Source organism: Caretta caretta, chromosome 14 (genome assembly GCF_965140235.1).
Source record: "Caretta caretta isolate rCarCar2 chromosome 14, rCarCar1.hap1, whole genome shotgun sequence".
Classification (NCBI taxonomy): Eukaryota; Metazoa; Chordata; order Testudines; family Cheloniidae; genus Caretta; species Caretta caretta.
The window spans coordinates 6877868-6896833 of record NC_134219.1 but is presented as its reverse complement, the minus strand read 5'-3'; the positions used below and the strand labels follow the sequence as shown (position 1 = coordinate 6896833).

At 46.3% G+C, this 18966-nt stretch overlaps 1 protein-coding gene across 2 annotated transcripts in view; it reads right to left on the bottom strand.

Annotated features, from left to right (window-relative positions):
* RGS9 (regulator of G protein signaling 9) overlaps window positions 1-18966 on the bottom strand; it is a 68915-nt gene that overhangs the window by 25553 nt on the left and 24396 nt on the right. For both annotated transcript variants that reach the window (XM_048818970.2, XM_075119210.1), the window contains exons 7-10: window positions 18397-18473; window positions 16117-16198; window positions 14397-14459; window positions 353-382 (exon numbers count right to left, since the gene is read on the bottom strand). In XM_048818970.2, coding sequence (XP_048674927.2) covers window positions 353-382; window positions 14397-14459; window positions 16117-16198; window positions 18397-18473 — 252 coding nt within the window. The remainder of the gene's footprint in view (window positions 1-352; window positions 383-14396; window positions 14460-16116; window positions 16199-18396; window positions 18474-18966) is intronic.

The following is an 18966-nucleotide window of genomic DNA, read 5'->3' as shown; positions in this document are numbered from 1 at the left end:
GTGTGCAATTATCATTGCTACTTGGTTGTCTCTATGCTGGCAACTTTGGAGATATTTCCTATCATGGCTCTACCACAGGTGCAGCTCCATCAGCATTCAGCGATGGTGGGAGTGTTTTTACCACCACATTGTTTAATCCCACTCAGAGCTTTCCCACCATTGCTAGAAATGAGGGCAGTGCAATGCGGAGAGATTTCCTGAAAATGCATTAGACTGAAAGCTTTTGGAGGCAGGAACAACGTTGATCCGTGTGTATGAGAAGCACCTATCTTTGGGCACTAATGCAACACAAATTCCAACAATAATAATAGAAAAACACCTAATATTTGCGAAGAAGTGAAGGTCACATTACCTCTCTTCTGTAAACATCAATGGTTTTTTTCTGTAAAACAAAGAAGCAAAAGCATTAAAGTTGGGTGGGTACTCAAAACTACTCTTTAAAAGAAGAAAAAGATTCCCTATTGGGCACCTTTCTCCCGTTTAACCCTCATTACAATTGAAAACAAATACAGGTTAGCATCCAAGCAGCTCATCTAATCATAGTACCATCAATTCTTATTTAGTTTGCAGAAGAGTGAGGGGGGGATTTGATAGAAGCCTTCAACCACCTGCAGGGGGGTTCCAAAGTGGATGGATCTCGGCTGTTCTCAGTGGTGGGAGATGACAGAACAAGGAGCAATGGTCTCAAGTTGCAGTGGGGAAGGTTTAGGTTGGATATTAGGAAACACTGTTTCACTAGGAGGGTGGTGAAGCACTGGAATGGTTACATGGGGAGGTGGTGGAATCTCCATCCTTAGTGGTTTTTAAGACCCGGCTTAACAAAGCCCTGGCTGGGATGATTTAGTTGGGGATTGGTCCTGCTTTGAGCAGGGGGTTGGACTAGATGACCTCCTGAGGTCTCTGCCAACCCTCATCTTGTATGATTCTAATGCTAAGTGCATCTACAGACCATATGTGGTTCCATTAAATGTATATATTGTACAGTGCTGCCTACTCCATTACAGCCCATGTGCATTCAATTACAGGGTTATTCTAATAGAGCTAAAATAGATGCATTTAGCAGACACAGATTAGATCATTCAATATTAGTTAAAGGAGACAGGAATCAACACGTTGCAAAATATAAACACCACAATTAAAAAGCCTCAGAAACAATATCTGCTGTGGAAAGGTGCTTAAATTGTGGTTGGAACAGCTCACACTATGTTATCTGTCATCCACAAATGAACAAGCAATTGAAGGCAAGAAATTAACTGCAGGGTATTTATTCACACAGCTTCCTTTGAAGTGCAGCACAGTTATTTTGTCTTGAATAAACTGAAGGAGAGAGAAGGAAAGGCAGGTAAAGCCAGGGATCTTGCAGGCAAGCCTCTAAAACCTTGTGTAGGCTTTTTAACCCCGTGTCTCCCATTAAAGTCATGCAGCTAATCTGCCATGTGTAATCTTTGGAGCTGCAGCCCAGAATTATCCCATCTAATTAACACTGTGGGAGAATCAGGGACATGGATTGCTTTGCGGGAGGCTAGCGCTTGTGAAAAGTGCTGGCTTGGCAGCCCTAGAGACCCAAGTCCTTTGTCTACTGAGCTAGTACAGGGTGGACAACAAGACCAGCAAATGTTTCACACACACACACACACACACACGGTCTCGCCAGTGAACCTCAGCTTTTACCTTGGCAGCTGCATCTGTATTGAGGCAAAACTCCCACTGCAGTTCACAGGAGTTTTGCCTGGAAAAGGGATGAAGGATTGGGCCCTTAATTTAAAAATTTGGCAGCAATGTTGATGGGCTGCAGTAATACCATTTGGAAAGTTAAATTTGCAGACATGAGGGAGAGATGCTTCTCTTTAAAACAAAAGCTTAGATTATTCAGAATCTGTACATGCCATGTGGGTAGCAGAAATATGTCCAGCACATCAGATCCAGTCCCGGGACCAGGTGCTGGACACCTCTGACCCACCCCCCAAAAATAATTCATTACTTCTGCTTTCTCCCAATTGCTGCCTACTCCCCTCAGACCACCAGTGCCACGTTTGCTTGCTATGATCAGAGAGCTACCACTCTACAGCTTCACACACACACCCCGTTACACATACGGAGGGAGAAAATGTGCACGCCCGGCTGTTTCTGACAGGATATACTCACCACCTCAGTGACAAGAGCAGGATATGCAGCAGAGCATCCAGTATGCCCCATGCAAACACAAATCCAACCTGTGTGATGCTAACACAACCTATCCTGTGTGGTACTAACACAGATCTAACCTACATGACATAAGCAGGAGAAGGTCTTTTTCAGAGACGTCCATTGGAAAGATCATGAATAGCTCTGACCTGCTGCAGTGAAAGCGAGCTCAGCTGAAACAAACAAGCTAATAGGAAAAGCAAAAACAATTTCTGCACCAATGAGAGTGGTTCTCCACTAGATACATGCAGGACCTGATGTGAATGAGAGTGAGGCTTACACAAGAAGGGGAAAATGCAACCCCTCGGAGTACAATAAGATCTTTACACATGTGGGATCCAATGGCCTTAGTCTGCCTTTGGAGGACTTTGCATTTGATGGAGGACACAACTGCCTTGCTTAGATGGAAGGGACTGATAAGTAGCAAGTGCTGGTGAAAGACAGGGAACGAGAGAGCTTATTAACAACAGGGGCATTGCTCCTGTTGCCTGTGTAGTGGCAGAACTCCTGTGGGTGTCTGTAGGATGCAAGGAATCAGGCTCGGAATGTAAATGGTACTGGAATACTTCAAGACAATGACAGGTTTCAGAGTAGCAGCCGTGTTAGTCTGCATTCGCAAAAAGAAAAGGAGGACTTGTGGCACCTTAGAGACTAATAAATTGGTTAGTCTCTAAGGTGTCACAAGTCCTCCTTTTCTTTTTGAAGACAATGGGAATTCTGCTTGAGTCTGGGCTGCAGGCTCATTATTTGCAACAAGCCTGTTATTCTGCACATAGTTAAATTGTTAGTAGAAATTTGCACCCACTGTGTCTGTGACATTGGGCCAGATTCTGGGACCAGTGAAGTCAATGGGAAAACTTTTGTTTCTTTCAATGCAGCATCAGGTCCATTGTAAGTACTGTCAGAGCTGATAGCATACTACATACAGGGACTAAAGATCAGCCTGTGTTTGCACACATTTCCTGGTCTGAGTTGGTGCCGCTGGCTAACTAGCACCTATTATAGCCATATAAAGATTCCTCACATTTCTACATGCGTTGTCTTTATTTCAGATCCAATTGCTGTAGCCATGGAGGGCAGAAAATCATCTGTTTCTACCCATTCCCATAGGACAGACTGAAACCCACTGCACTTCTACTACCTTAGAAAGCATCTTCTCTGGAGAACTACAGTTCTATTCATACCAAGCTATTTCATGTATAATGGGAGTTCACTATCTTCCTGAGGAGCCCTGAGACATAATCAGAACCCTTCAGATTTACCAAGTGCTGGCTAAACTATTCTACTTGCTGAGGCATGAGGGTGGCTGGTGCGGTTAATTTTAGGAGACATCAATGGGTTAACTCCATTAGATCAGAAAGAAAAATTTTCTAAATGAAATAAAAGGCCCCCGCACCATGGGTGGCGGGTATCAAAGGCAGGGGTAGGCTGTGCCTCCCCAAACAGCCTCGTGTTGCCCTGCCCATGCTGCGCCCCCAGGCCAGGCCCTGTTCTGCAGTTCCCAGAGCTCTGCCCTAGCTGGCCCGGGCTGGCTGGCCTGCCTCCCGCAGGGACTCAGGGTGACCGGTGCTGGGGCCGTGCTGCTCGGAGCACCGGGGCTGAGGGCACTGGGGCCGTGCCGCCTGGAGCACTGGGGCTGGGGACAGCCCGGCTGGCTCCCAAGCACCAGGGCTGGGGGCCTGCCACTCGGCGCACCTGGGCTGGCCATGCCGTCTGGAGCACCGGGGCCGACTGTGCCACCCGGCTGCCCAGAGCGCTGCTGCCCGGAGCACCAAGACTGGAGCCTCGCCACCCGGTGCCGGAGGTGCTCTGGACTCCTGCGGGGGAGGGGCGCAAAAGTGGAGGGGGAGGGTAGAGGGGGGGAGGGGAGGGGCTTTGGGCACAAGGGGCGGGGCCGGGGCTAGCCTCCTCCAATGGCCGCCTATGCCCCCCCGCTGATCTTTATTATCCTGGATGGATATTTCTGACAGACACAGTGCAGCTGGATGAGGAGAGAGGAAAGGAGGATGCCCAGCAGAATGGGTGGAGACGGTTTTCATGGAAGTTAAGATGCTCTAGTCTTCTACAGCGCAACAGATCAAGGGCCTCAGAGGCCGGCAGACAGCCATGCCACACGCAGGAGAAACAAGTAACTGGTGGGAAAGAGAAAAAGGGGGAGGGGGGAGAGTAAATTAAATGTTACTTAGAACAATAAATCCGTGAATGAAATTGACATTGTTGCTCTTCAGAAAAAAATCAAAGCTCTTCTCCAAGCTGTCTGTGTTGTAATACCACTCATGTCCTACCTAAGCACCTGGCAGCATTCGTTTGGAAAGTATTCCTGAGTGTTCAGTTTACATTCAGGGCTGGAACCTCCCCTCCCTGCATGCCCTTTGTATTGACTTCAGTGAGAGCTTTGGGTGTGCCAGGGATGCAGGAGAGCCAGCCTTTGACAAGACAAATGGGTTTGTTTCTGAAGCAGGAGGAGTGAGCTTACTTTGGAAATGAAGGCCCTGCAGCAAGAGGTAATGTGTCACCGCAATGAAGAGGCTGGCACAGTGAGCCCTCTGCGGGAGAGGTCAAAGTGCAGCCATCTACTCCATTCCCAATTTGAGGGTCACAAGCAGGTGTCAGGGGTCATGGCCCCTCCCCCTTCCATATTGCTAAACTGGAAGGTGGTCCCAGCTAGATAGGAGGAGGCAGGGTCCAAATTAGATGGGTGGGGGTGCCAGGGGCATCACAGATCGGGGGGTCATGGCATGGTAGCTGAGCACACTGAATCTGGGATGAATTGAAAGATGAGCACAGTATGGAATACGTGATTCCCCATTCCCTCCCAAAGGCTGGTGGGAGTTTGCTGGGTTTGCAGGATAATGCCCACTGTGCCCCTCTCTAGACGGTTGTTTTCTCCCCTTGCTTTCCCGAGTACTAAATTCACACAACCCTACACACAGGGATGGGAGCCGTGATTTAAACATACAGATTCTGAAACAGCAACTGGATCCCCCCAAAGGCATGAAACCATTAGGAAGTAACTTCCTTCTTGGTCACTTGGCTTTTTCCTGGAGTGGGGCCCCAAACATATACCCCAAATCCACAACCTCTCCCGCCTGTTTTGTGGAAGTGAATTGCTGATTCTCAGTCCAGTGTCCAAGCCTTCCTCCATGTCACCAGTCAACAGCATAATTACCCCCCTGGTTCAGAGTTTCAGGAGAAAGCGGTGGACTGGGCGGGCCATTGGGACTGGTCTCCCCTCTCACCACTAGAAGTAACAGTGGAACATCGCTGGAGCAGGGAGATGAAACGTGCACTGCCAGGATCCGTGCTGCACCTGTCATGTGGGAGAGGGCTTCAGCCTCCAGAACTGTCAATCTGGCCGCGTTTTACAATCCTTAACTCCACACTGCGCATTTTAAGACAACAAAAGAAGGAATCCCAGCAGCCTCGCACCCACAGCTGCACTTAGCTCTCCTTAGCTTCCTCCCACAACATTCCCCGCCCCAGCATCTCTACTTTCACTGCTTCTGTCTCTGCTAGAAACCCATCCCAGCGACTGTAAACGCTCTAGGTTTAGGTTGGATATGAGGAAAAAACTTTTTCACTCGGAGGGTGGCGAAGCACTGGAATGAGTTATCTAGGGAGGTGGTGGAATCTCCTTCCTTAGAGGTTTTTAAGGTCAGGCTTGACAAAGCCCTGGCTGGGGTGATTTAGTTGGGGATAGGTCCTGCTTTGAGCAGGGGGTTGGACTGGATGACCTCCTGAGGTCCCTTCCAACCCTGATCTTCTATGATTCTGTGCATCCTGGCTCTCCTCTGCCACCTACAGCTTGTCTACATGGTGATTTAGTGCCTGGCAAGCCAGGGTGTGAATCTACTGTGCATTCGCTTGCCATGCACTCACTGGCCACATGGATCCTGCTGCCACACATTGAAAGTTTCCTCGTGTGCTCTGACGTACTGCTCCTTGGAACTGGAGTACGACAAAGTGCAGGAGGGAATTTTTAGTAAGTGGGCGCAGGGTCCACGTGGCCAATTACTGTGCAGCAGCTAATGCGTCATATCGATTCACATACCCCGACTTGCCGTGTGTGAACTCACCGCATAGGCAAGCCTTTAGGTTGAATTCAGAGACCCACTAAACATACCGCCACTTTTTCCCAACCCACTACACATACATGCCCCCTTCCAACGCAGAATCACCCTCCCGACCTGCCGTGCACTATCTCCGACAAAGAGATAAATCCTACACTCGGATTTATACAGGAATATCATTCAGCGGCCAAGAGCCATTTACCATTTTCCCTTAATGAGTGTAAAACAGATTAATTGAGTAATACCCATCAACCAGTGAATTATCACAATTATCCAGTGCAGAAGCTTAATGTCCCCCTAGGCTTAAATCAAAATGCCAATTAGTGAAAGGCTTCAGCCAGTCTCATCTAACCGTCACATGCTCTACAAAACGTTTTGCGTTGTGGGGTTTGTATCAGCATTCAAGGAGCATGCACGCAGCCCTGTCACTTGAGACAAAGCTCCAAAGGCAGCATGCTATGGGGCTGGTCATACCATACAGATACACAGCAACTGAAAGAGGAAAAGATGAGATGTACCAAAGCGTCTCCTAATCAAGAATCCTTTGTTTGGTCCAAACCTGGCGGGAGGAAGGGAGGAGCTCCTGGCACAACGCTGTGCCCTGGCTCTGAATACAAGCTGCCGAGGATTAACCCCTTTTGCTGGTGAATATCCTGGATTGTTGGGGCAAAATGCCCCCCGGGGGCTGTCCACGTGCTGCAGGTAGATCAGTTCCAAGTGGCACACAGAACATACCTGGGTGCACCAATAATCAGTGCAGAGCATATAAAAGACTAGTTTCTACAGCAACAGAGATGGGCCCAGGTGGTATTTGGATCTGGAGTTCTGGGTCAGGCCCACCTCTTCCTCTGCTACTCCACCATGGGAGTAAGTGGGGGTTGTAAGAGACATTTGAGGGTACTGTTGCCTGTTTTCACTGTGATACTGATTCCGAGTCGCTGCTGCCTGAAGGTAAAAGGCCAGATCCTCAGCGCAGCTGATCTGAGGATCTGGCCCCACTGGGGAGAAGATGCCACTGTTCAGGATACTGGCATGATTATAAAGTCTCACGGCATGTGTGTGTCACTTGTTACTACAGCACTAGTGATCCATTCAGGCATTCCACCGAAGATGCTTCTCGCAACCACTCCCTAAGGAGCCACTACACAGGACCAGCCATTGGTCATTCAGCTCCCTACAGAAAAGGGCAATGGGGGGTTAATATTCACCCGCAGCTCCCATGGGTGCAGCCAATTTCTGGAGCCTGCTTGCCCACCCTGCAGACTGGCCTGCATAGGGAGACGTGGCCTAGGCTTTAGGCATAAGTCAAGAGGCAGCATAAATCAAGAGGCCCTTGTTGGGGCCTCGCTCGACCAAGCCTTCTTCCCAGCACTGCTTGCCCCTTTCTGCTGTGCTCTGTCACAATCACCTTGAAAAAGAACAAGAGGGACCCAAGCCCCAACGTCTCCACAAAGACAAATGACCACACAGAAACACAAAGCGCCTCCTCCTGTCTCTGAAATGCACCTTGTGGGTTACTGATGTCCATCTGGACCTCCACAAAACTTACTTCATGCAGGGTCATAGCCCAGACCCAAGCAGTCTGGGCTATGCAGTCTGGGCTCCTCTTTGCAGCCAGCTGTATCTCCTCAGAGTCGGAAGGTAAGAGCAGAAAATGTTTTCCATTCATGTAATTGTTGAGTCCCTTTCTGAGGATATGTAGGTGCTCAGGCAAACCCTGTTCCGTGTTTCCAACTGCAGGAGCATTCCTGCCCCCTGGGTTTCACTCTGAATTTCACGTAGTGCGAAGCCAAAACCTTCAGGTTTCATATCGAAACCATACGGAGCTGTGCGTTGAGCATGATTTTGATGTCAACACATAAATCATCCCAAGCATAGTTAAACATGGCCTAGGCACGCTCAGATCCTTTCAGTGACAACAGTCCCGAGTTTCAAGTCTGCAACACACCCTGAAACCAGGGGGGTAGCGAGCATGCCCTGATTTCACTGCAAATGTTTTCTGCAGCTCCAGTGCTGACCTAAATATGTCAATCAACAACTAAGTCCCACCGGCTCACTCCTGAGTGGCTAAGAGATGTGTCCCTCTCCATGAGGTGGCCAATCACAGAGCAGAATGTTTAACTAGCACTTGCCTTTCCCACATCTCCTGGGCTGACCAAAGTACAAAGGAACACCGCCATGGGAGGAAGAGGAGCAGGAGTCTCAGAGTAAAGAAAGTGCTGTTCCTATGTAGTGCACTGAAGTGCCTTTAGGGTGACCAGATGACAAGAACAAAATATCAGGACATGGTGTTGGGGGGGGGCAGCCACAGGCTCACCCCCCCCCCCACTAGGGCCAGCTCTAGGGTTTTTGCCGCCCCAAGCAAAAAAAAAAAAAAAAGCCGGAGTACCACCAAAGGAAAATATCAGGACAAATGGCGTCCCGACCATACATTCGTCAGGACGTGGGACAAACAACTAAATATCAGGACAGTCCCGATTTTACCTGGACGTCTGGTCACCCTAAGTGCCTTTGATGTACAAAGCCCCACTGCCAAGGGCAAAGGAGAAGCACTGAAATGACAGGTGATTATTTCCAAGGCAGTGGGATTACTGTAACTGTGCTTCTACTTGTGATAGCACTAGCTAGAAGCTGGGAGTGAGCGACGGGATGGATCACTTGACGATTCCCTGTTCTGGTCATTCCCTCTGGGGCACCTGGCATTGGCCGCTGTCGGAAGCCAGGATACTGGGCTAGATGGACCTTTGGTCTGACCCAATCTGGCCATTCTTATGTTCTGGTGTTTACAGGGTCTGAAAACAGGCAGATTACACCGACTTCTTCATGCACTCCAGGACGGCACTTGAAATTAAGAACCAGCCCATGAAATGAAGTGCCCACCCTGCGCCGATGCACTGAGCTCCACCTCTGGAAACTGCAGCCTCATTATCGAGCACTGCCAGCAGCTCTCCTCTCTGCTGGGAGCTGCACAGGGAGTTGTGAGACTGGAGCTGAGCGAGAGACGTGACCTGGGGGATCCTGGGCATGAAAAATGCCAGATTCCAGCTGCGCATCCCGGACTCGCATCGCTGTGGCCACACAGCCCAGATCTCGCTTCCCTTCTCAGCCAGAACCATTCACTGGCAGAGTTGGATCTCAGGAAGAACCAACCGGGGAACCACAGGGTGGAGCACCTCTGCCATGCCCTGAAAAAGGTGGACTGCACAGTCCAGATCCTGTGGGCTTTGAGACCATCCTTGGCTTTAGAAGCCCAAAACCATAAGGGAAAATTTGAAGTCTCAGATAAGGCCCCTTTTGAAGATGCATCTCTTTGAAATGCATTGGTCACTCCATACCTACAAATTGGGTTTTGAATCCTTCCTACCACCGGCCTCTTTCACGGTTATGTATCTCAGTTAGTGCCTACAATATGCTCCTCCCCACTCCTTAACACTGGCCTTTGTATTACAGTGTTGCCATTCACTGCTTCTAAATATGAAGTAATTGCTCGTGTTGTCCCTGCTTGGGGAAAATCCCTCTCATAACCTTATAGCTGACTTCCTTGGCTATCTTAACCTAAACTGAAAAGTATTACCTTTCTCCAATTATTTTTACCCTTAATTTGCAGGATTTTCCAGTTTCTCTATCTTGCTTATTTGCTTTATTGTCCCATCTCCAAGACACTCATGAAAGGTGCAATAGAAACCGCGGAAGTTATATTAATATTAGTAACAAACGCTATCATTTCAATTAGCAATTGTGACTAACACGACATCTTTATCAGTAAGCTCTACTGCTATTCACAGATTTTAAGACCAGAAGGGCCTATTATGACCATCTAGTTGGACAAGCTGCATAACACAGGCCTGAGAATTTTACCCTTTAATCCCTGCCTCAAACCCAGTAACCTGTGGTTGAAATACAGCCCCTCTTTTAGAGAGGTATCCATTCTTATTTTAAAAGAATGAAAGTGATGGAGAATCTATCACATGCCTTGGTAAGTTGTTCCAGCAGATGACTATGCCTTATTGCTGAAAATCTGCATCTCATTGGACTTCATCCAACCACAACCCACTAGGTAGCACTAAAAGCCACCTCAAAAGTGCCATGACTCAGCTGCTATTTTTTCCAAAAAGACTCTAAAAAACATCTAGACAGTGAGCAGCTTGTATAGCAGCTAACTATCCCAGGCAAGAAGCAAGCACTTTGATACTGCTCATTCCAAAATCAGCTTCGAAGAAGTAATTTTGATGTCTGAAATGAACTATCAATGAGAATATTTTCTCTTCAGCTAGTGACATAAAGGAAAACTAATTAGCAGACTAAGATGCAATAGCCTGGGCCCAAGCAGAGTCATGAATAAAGCAAACTGCAGTTGGATTAGTGCACATGTTTCTCCTGTTCTCATTGTTCCACATGTATTATAGCTAGATCTAGGTCCTATTGCAAACATTAGTAAAACTGCCATTGGCTTCAGTAGGAGCAGGATTTGACCATCAGGGCAAGATCCCCCAAAGAGCTGAGTGCTTGGTGAGAAGACTAAAAGTATCATTGTTCTGCTCAGTTCCTTGCAGATTGAGCCTCAGGAGTTTGGGAAAGCCACCAGTCTAGAGGGGCCAGAAAGTCTGGCATTTTTCAAGAAATGCAAGAAAAGCTGCTAGTCAGATGCTGGAAAAGTCTTGTGTTCCAGCCGATTATTTTAGTGCATTAGTTCCAATCAAAGTTTGAAATGTAAAAAAAGAAACAGGAAGCATCCTATCCACTTTGCATGGAGAAGATTAACTTCCAGAGACAACCACCCAGAGGCACAGCTTAGAGCCCCAAACCGCTAGAGCTGCTCAAAACAGTTTCATCCATGTTGGATTGATGGAAAATGGATTTTTAACTAAATAGAAATCTTCACTCAAAAACTTCCATTTGCATCTAAAATGTTAGGGTCTTTGTTGAAAAACTGAGACTGTGAAAAATTGAAAACGTTTGCTTTTTAGAAAAACCCCCCAAAATTGCAAAGATATCCCTCCCCCAGACACCCACTGCTCTGCGTAGCCACTTTTCTCTTTCCTATTCCCTCTCTCTTTCTGCCCCTCTTCTTGCCTTCTCCTTTCTTTGTGCTGCTCTCAGTTACTAACAGCAACCTACCAAATCGTACTAATTTTCATTTATTTCTGTATTTACCTTCTTTAGATTTAGAAGAAATAAAAAGAGCCCACAGACGCTGTTAACTATATAAAAATTACAAAAATTGAAAAGAACGAGGAGTACTTGTGGCACCTTAGAGACTAACAAATTTATTTGGGCATAAAAGTTTTCGTGAGCTAAAGCCCACTTCATCAGATGCATGCAGTGGAAAATACAGTAGGATGGCTTTAGCCCACGAAAGCTTATGCTCAAATAAATTGGTTAGTCTCTAAGGTGCCACAAGTTCTCCTCATTCTTTCTGCTGATACAGACTAACACGGCTACCACTCTAAAAACTGAAAAGCAATACAATGAGTTCAACCCATCTACGAACCCAAACACTATACTGCCCCCAGACATTGGTCTCTACTGCAATCCACCCGCCTCTTTCCAAAGGCCAGGGGAAATAAACAAGCCCTGCAGAGTGCTCTGAAAGCCAGCAGTCTGGACTAGATGTGGGAGGCCTTTACAGAGAATGCCTGCTGACCGCCCCCTCCCTATTATATCTAGGGGAATCTAACAGCAGTGCTTCCACTAACTTCAGCTACAGCAGTATATCCCAGGGAGAGAGGGAACACAAAGGGTCTGATTCTGATCTCCCACTGGTGTTAATCGGGAGTAACTCCACTAAACACAATGGTGTTACACTGGCATGAAGGAAAAGAATGGAGAATCCAGCTCGTAATGTGAACAGTGAGAGGCACAGTCCCCTTGCCCCTTGCACTAGTGTTCATTATTTGTCGCTTGTGTCCATGACATTCTCTAGGATTGCAGTATGCTAAAAGTGAATTTTGGATTTCTTTGTAGTTGCCTGTTATTACTGCCCCTGGGGCTTATTTTCTATCCCTAAACTAAAGTGTAAAATCTTTCCTGATAACCTGCAGATTTTGCAGTACAGAACGTGGGAACACTGGGTTGGGGTTTCAATCATAGACTTAATGTATCCGTGTGCGTTGGTGGAAAGGGCCCCCTGACGATCCAGAAGCCTGCAGTCCTCGTTTATCTACAGAGCAGGCACAGCAGGGGCACTCGGAGTATACTCTTCCCATCACCCTACCAATATACTTCAGCCTTGAGCCCATAAGCTGAGAGGGTGTTAAGGTTCACATGGCCCATGCAGGGCCCAATCAAAGCCCATTGAAATCAACGGAAACTCTCACATTGACTTCAGTGGGCATGGCATCAGGCCTTCACTCCTTGGGCTCTCTGCTGAGATGCTAACAAGGGAGTCAACTGTGCTAGTGATTTGTTTCTTTTGTTGTGGGGGCTTTCTTCCGTCCAGTAGGAACTGAACTGAGAACCATTAACTCGTTTCACGTAAGCCACTGAATAGCCATCAGATGATTAATGACTTTTGAAAACATTTGCAAACCTAAAGACCTCTTTCCAGGATGGTAGCTATAATATTGTGCGGGGGAGTCTATCTTATTACTCTTTTCAGTCTCTGTTTGGATCCTCCAGCCCAACAGCAGCTCACATTTTTATTTCCTTTTAAAGGACATTTCAGTAGCTCCCACTTAGAGCAAAAAGAGAAAATACTAAACCCTAGCATTTTACTCTGCTTTTCAGTCGCCATGGCAACAGAACCCACTTGCCCAAAGCAATTATCTCCCTCTGACATTTAAGGGCCGCTATGAAAATGAAAAGTTTACAGGAGATAGGATAAGTTTCGTCAAAGCAACCATCACCTTTGATCAATGAGAAATGTTCTGCCTTCGTTCACCAAGCACAGGCCAAGCATGTGCTGTCAGCTGCGGCCCTAGGTATGTAAATATGGGACCACTTGAAATAACTGACTCACGGTCTCCACTATTCACCTTCAGCAGAGCCATGGGTGAAAGATAAGGACAGTTCTAACTACCACCGCATACACTTAATCCTATAGATCAGTGGTTCTCAACCTTTCTAGACTACTGTACCCCTTTCCAGAGTCCGATTTGTCTTGATTACCCCAACTTTCACCTCACTTTAAAACTACTTGCTTACAAAATCAAACATAAAAATATAAAAGTGACAGAGCACACTATTACCGACAAAACTGCTTACTTTCTCATTTTTATGATATCGTTATAAAATAAACCAATTGGAATATAAATATTGTAGTCACATTTCACTGTATAGTATATAGAGCAGTATAAACAAGTCATTGTATGAAATTTTAGTTTGTCCTGACTTCACTAGTGCTTTATATGTAGCCTGTTGTAAAACTAGGCAAATATCTAGAGGATGATGTACCCCCCAGGAGTACTCATAGTCCTGCTTGAGAACCAGTGCTATAGACAAGTCTACGCCAGGGCTAGTCACTTACATTATTTACATTCTCAGATCAATAGCACTATTCTGTATGATTTAACTAATGTGGCAAGAAACCACTGAAAAATTGATGAGCCAAATGAAGCTGCCAGATTCTATTCCTAGGGCCAAATTCAGTTCTCTCTCACACCATACCAGCACAAATCCAGAGAAACTCCACTGCGCTCAGCAGAAGTGAAAATCAAATGGGTTTGACTTGACAGTTCTGGTTCTGGCATATTTCTACATGCCTATCAGTTGCTATTTGGCTTGATATGGCTCATTCAGACAGTTGCTATGCAACACTGGAGATTCATGGAGTGCCATTCACACACAATGAGTAGGTCTGCACTGCAATCAGAGATGTGACTGCAGCCAGCGTACGTATGCCCAAGGTACCTTTGATATAGTTACCTTGAGTATTAATAGCAGTGAAGCTGCAGCAACATGGACTGGACTGGATGGGTATGTACTCGGGCAACTAGCCCATGCTACCATGGTTTCATCGCTATTGTAATTTGAACAACCTAGATCAATGCTAGTTCAAATATGTCTACACATACTGCAGAGGTGCAGTCCACACCTCTGACTGCAGCACATAGATATACCCTCTGAGTGTAATGTAGATCTACCTGCTGTCTATGTCCTCGTACGATCAATAAGTTTGAAATCAAGCAGCCTTACCTAGTTTACCTTATTTTCATTTGGATCGGTTACTCGGTCTAGTCCATAGTCTAGGATGTCTTGCATGCCCGGCTGTTAGAAATAAGAAACAACAATACAGTTGGGTCTGCTTTTTCAAAACCATCTTAAGTTACATGAAGAAATCTGCTGGTAATGAATAATTCCTCCAATTGGTGGAAAAAGGTAAAACATTGATTGATCTTCCCTGAGATGGCCGTAGGACTTGGCTGGGAGTGCATGGGAATGTATTTGGGACACTCAACAGAGCAAGAGACAGCTATAGAATGGATAACCAAGAAGCATCCAAGCAAAGGTGACACCAGGAGACAATCCAGGAGAGATTTAACAGGAGAGATCCAGAGACATCCAGTCATTGGAGAGCAAGAGTGATACAAGGGGCACATATATAGGGAAAACCATGCTCAATCCAGCAATAAATCTATATAGAAAGAAAAGGAGTACTTGTGGCACCTTAGAGACTAACCAATTTATTTGAGCATGAGCTTTCGTGAGCTACAACTCACTTCATCGGATGCATACTGTGGAAACTGCAGAAGACATTATATATACACAGAGACCATAAAACAATACCTCCTCCCACCCCACTGTCCTGCCTGGATTTGTGCTGGAAATGGCCCAACTTGATGATCACTTTAGATAAGCTATTACCTGCAGGACAGTGGGGTGGGAGGAGGTATTGTTTCATGATCTCTGTGTGTATATAATGTCTGCTGCAATTTCCACGGTATGCATCCGATGAAGTGAGCTGTAGCTCACGAAAGCTCATGCTCAAATAAATTGGTTAGTCTCTAAGGTGCCACAAGTACTCCTTTTCTTTTTGCGAATACAGACTAACACGGCTGTTACTCTGAAACCAATCTATATAGAGGAGACAAACCTTGATATAGGCAATGAGAAGGGATAGGATGGCACCACTGTGATGTCTGCCTTGAGCACAAGTGACTTTTGAGTAGTTACCTGAGCTCCACCATAGTTAGATAATAGTCAATAATTAGATCTCGGTAGTGAGCTCGTATGGGGAAAATGGAGAAACAGACCAGGAAAAGAAAGAAGTACTTAAAAGAAGTCTAAAAGAACCAAATTCAGCCCTGGTTCATCGGGGATGAACTGGGGCCAAAGTATTTGAGTGGTGCAAAGAGTCTCCCACCAACCGCTTTATCTGTGAGCAAAGCTCTAATTACAGGCTGACATTTGCCTCAGGCTTGACGCACCCCTGTATGTTAATAGCTGGGTTCTCAACTGGCCACTTACTCAGCATACACAGTTAAGATGGCTCTTTGATTATGACTGGGATGAGGGAGTGTGGCTCCTGGGTACATGTCAGAGTCTGACAGCACACTGGGACCAGCCTGGCTTCATTCAGGAAACACCCTGGTGACATGTGCCTCCAAAATAACAGCCCCCCCAGGGGCAAAGGCAGTTAGGATTCTCTGTTCGCAGCATGGATGATGTGGTGAGTGGTTCCTTACTTCATCTTTAAAAAGCAAATCTCAGGGGTTCGGGAATTTGGTAGGCAGAGTGGATTAAAGTCTCTTTTCTGCATCTAAGTGCACCTCTGCATCTCTGGCAGCTGGCCAACCACAACCTTGGAGGCAGTGCCCCCAAAGTTGCCTTCTTAAAGGTGCAGTAAGTTGCTCCTATCTGAGCTCTCTGGACCCTATACCTCCAATATAGACTTTACAGCTGTGGAGGACGGTATTCTACTTACAGGTGCTCGATGCACTAGCCAATAGGCTTTCTCCTGACAATCCAGCGCGTACCTGTCTGCCTTTTTCCGTTCCTTTCCTGTCCTGCAAAGCAAAGAATAGGTTTGAATCCCATCAGAAGAACATGTGGGTTATTCCTCCCTTTTGATGACATTTTCTTGCATGTTAGCCACAGCTGCAGCTGATGGGGACAGCACTGAAGGAATTTGCACTGTTTTCCGTTAAAACTAGCAAGAGCGAGAACATGATGCTGTTCTGATCTTTCCTCAGCCTCCTGACCTACAGGCTCACAAGGCTAAATTCAGGTTTGAGTGTGTGTTGCTTCTTCAGGCCACAACTGACCTTGCTCTTTCCTGACTGCACGTCATGCTGTCCTAACTTACAACTGATGATTGGTTGAACCCTACTGATATAAATGAGGGGTGCTCGCTTTTGAGTAATCAACCTCTTCCTGAGCTCAGCTGAGATTAGATGTATCCTCTTCTGTTTGGCCTGACAACAATTTGTTAGAATTCCTCCCTTTTACCTGCACTCAATTCTGACACCTCATGTATGTCTATTCCCTATAACACTTCAGGTGCATACAGTGTCTGTGATGTCTCTGACACCCATTTGTTTGGGGAACGGGTGATTTTGATGGGAACTACCGTACACAGAAGTAACATAGCGCACACCATGTAGGCCTGGAAGGTAGGCAGTCCTAGGTCTAAACCTCTGACTTGGGGTCCTGGTTCCCAATGCATTCGCTGCATAGCGATGAACAAGTCACTTCCCCATCACTGTTTCAGTTGCCCTGTGTGAAATTTCACAGAGATGTTGGGAGGATCAGTGTTGGCTTTAAAAACCGCACTTTGGATCTCTTAGGCTATGTTCACACTGCAATCATGGAGTGTGACTGTCCGAGCTAGCTTCATAGAATCATAGAATATCAGGGCTGGAAGGGACCTCAGGAGATCATCTAGTCCAACCCCCTGCTCAAAGCAGGACCAATCCCCAATTTTTTTTGCCCCAGATCCCTAAATGGCCCCCTCAAGGATTGAACTCACACTCCTGGGTTTAGTAGGCCAATGCTCAAACCACTGAGCTATACCTCCCCCACCTTAAATCTAGCTAGCTCGGGTCTTGGAGCACTGATGCCACGGTAGCATGCGTTTCAGCATGGGCTCTACAAGCCCGCCCGGAACCTGGGTAATTACCAGGGTGACTAGACCGCACTGAAGTCAACACTGCCCCAGAGCTCGACTGCTCCAGCACCCTAACTAGCAAGATTAAAGCAAGCTCGGGTATGTCTCCATCAGCTGCAATCACACGCTGGGACTGCAGTGTCGACATCCCCTTAGCGTGAACCAGATCTGTACCAAACAGTGTTAATTTGCAGCAACAAACAGGAATTGATGGCATGTTTCTATGAGGCAATCTGATACTTTCTGTTCTGACTTGCCTGATGCAATTGTAATGCGGTGCTGGGGTACCAGGGCAACATATTATATGCAAGGGCCTGGATGCCGAAAGGTTGAGACAGGAATCCAGGGTTAAGCCCCTAAATAAAAGTGGCCTGATTCAAAGTTCAAAGGGGCTGAGCACACACAACAGAGAAGATGGCACCACAGACCTCATGCTGGCTGTCAGCCAGGCCACTCAGATTGTGATTCAAAGAGAACCTTTTACAACTCCAAAGGGTCAAGGGCCTGATTTGGAAATCCCTACTCCAGCAAAACTGGTACTGAAGTTGCTGGAAGCTTTGCCTGAGTAAGGTCTTTTGTGCGGCAGGATCAGGCCCCTCATTTTCAACAGAAGTTGTAACAGATATAAGTGCAAAAACCTACTTTTGCATGTGCAATGAAGCAATTGCAAAGAGGTATTTGTACACGCAAGGAGGGTATATGCACATCCACACATGTGCTTCTTTGCATATGTAAACCACACTGCAACTCCACATTGTGTATAAGCAAATTTAGTTATGCTTGTTTACAAGAGCAAATGCAGGTGCAATGGGAGAGTGTGAATTTGTGTAGGCCACTGCCCACTCCCTTGAAAACTTGGGCTAAAATTTCTCATTTGTTAAGTGTCAAACGAATAGCAGGTCGTGTGTGGAGGAATACAGTTCATATGGAAACAGTTTTCCCCTTCACGTTCCCAAGGGACTGTTAATAAGCTGCTGTAAAATTGTAATTTAATATTTTTAATTTAACTCTATTATTTGATTGCACATCAAGTCAACACCCCATAGTCCCTCATGCCCCCAAATAAAGAAACAGGTAACAGAACTGGAGAGAGCTCACCTATACTGCTCTTTGGCCTGCATAACAACAAAATCCCATTTGTAGTTTATTTTTTTATTTAACAAGTTGTAATGTTCCTGAAATTAAAAAAAACAAACCTGTTAGTACAAAATTATGAACAATTGTGACAGACCTGGCAATTTCCTGCAATATGATTGGAAGACTAAGTTTATGTATTATTGCAGGCCAGGATTGTATGTAACCTCTCTATAGGACAGATGTGACAAATGTGAGACCTGGGAGTTCAAAAGACGATACAGAAAATGTAGCAGACAAGTATGGGCTTCTGGGACAATTAGAGTGAAGTGTATTTCCTGAGGAATCCCAAGGGAGAAGTTAATGTGAATTCCCCAGCTCTGGTTATGCAAAAACCAGCCTTCTGAAACTGTGCCCTGAAGAGAAGGCCATTGTCTGCTGATTACCTGTTACAGAAGGCCAAGATCAAAGGTCCAAGTTGAATTAAAAAAATGGCTGTTCTGCGCAGACTTGGGGTCTCATTTTGGGTCAAAGATGGATGAATTTGTGACCACAGGGAAAACAGCTGTACGTTTGGAAGGACTAAAACCTACC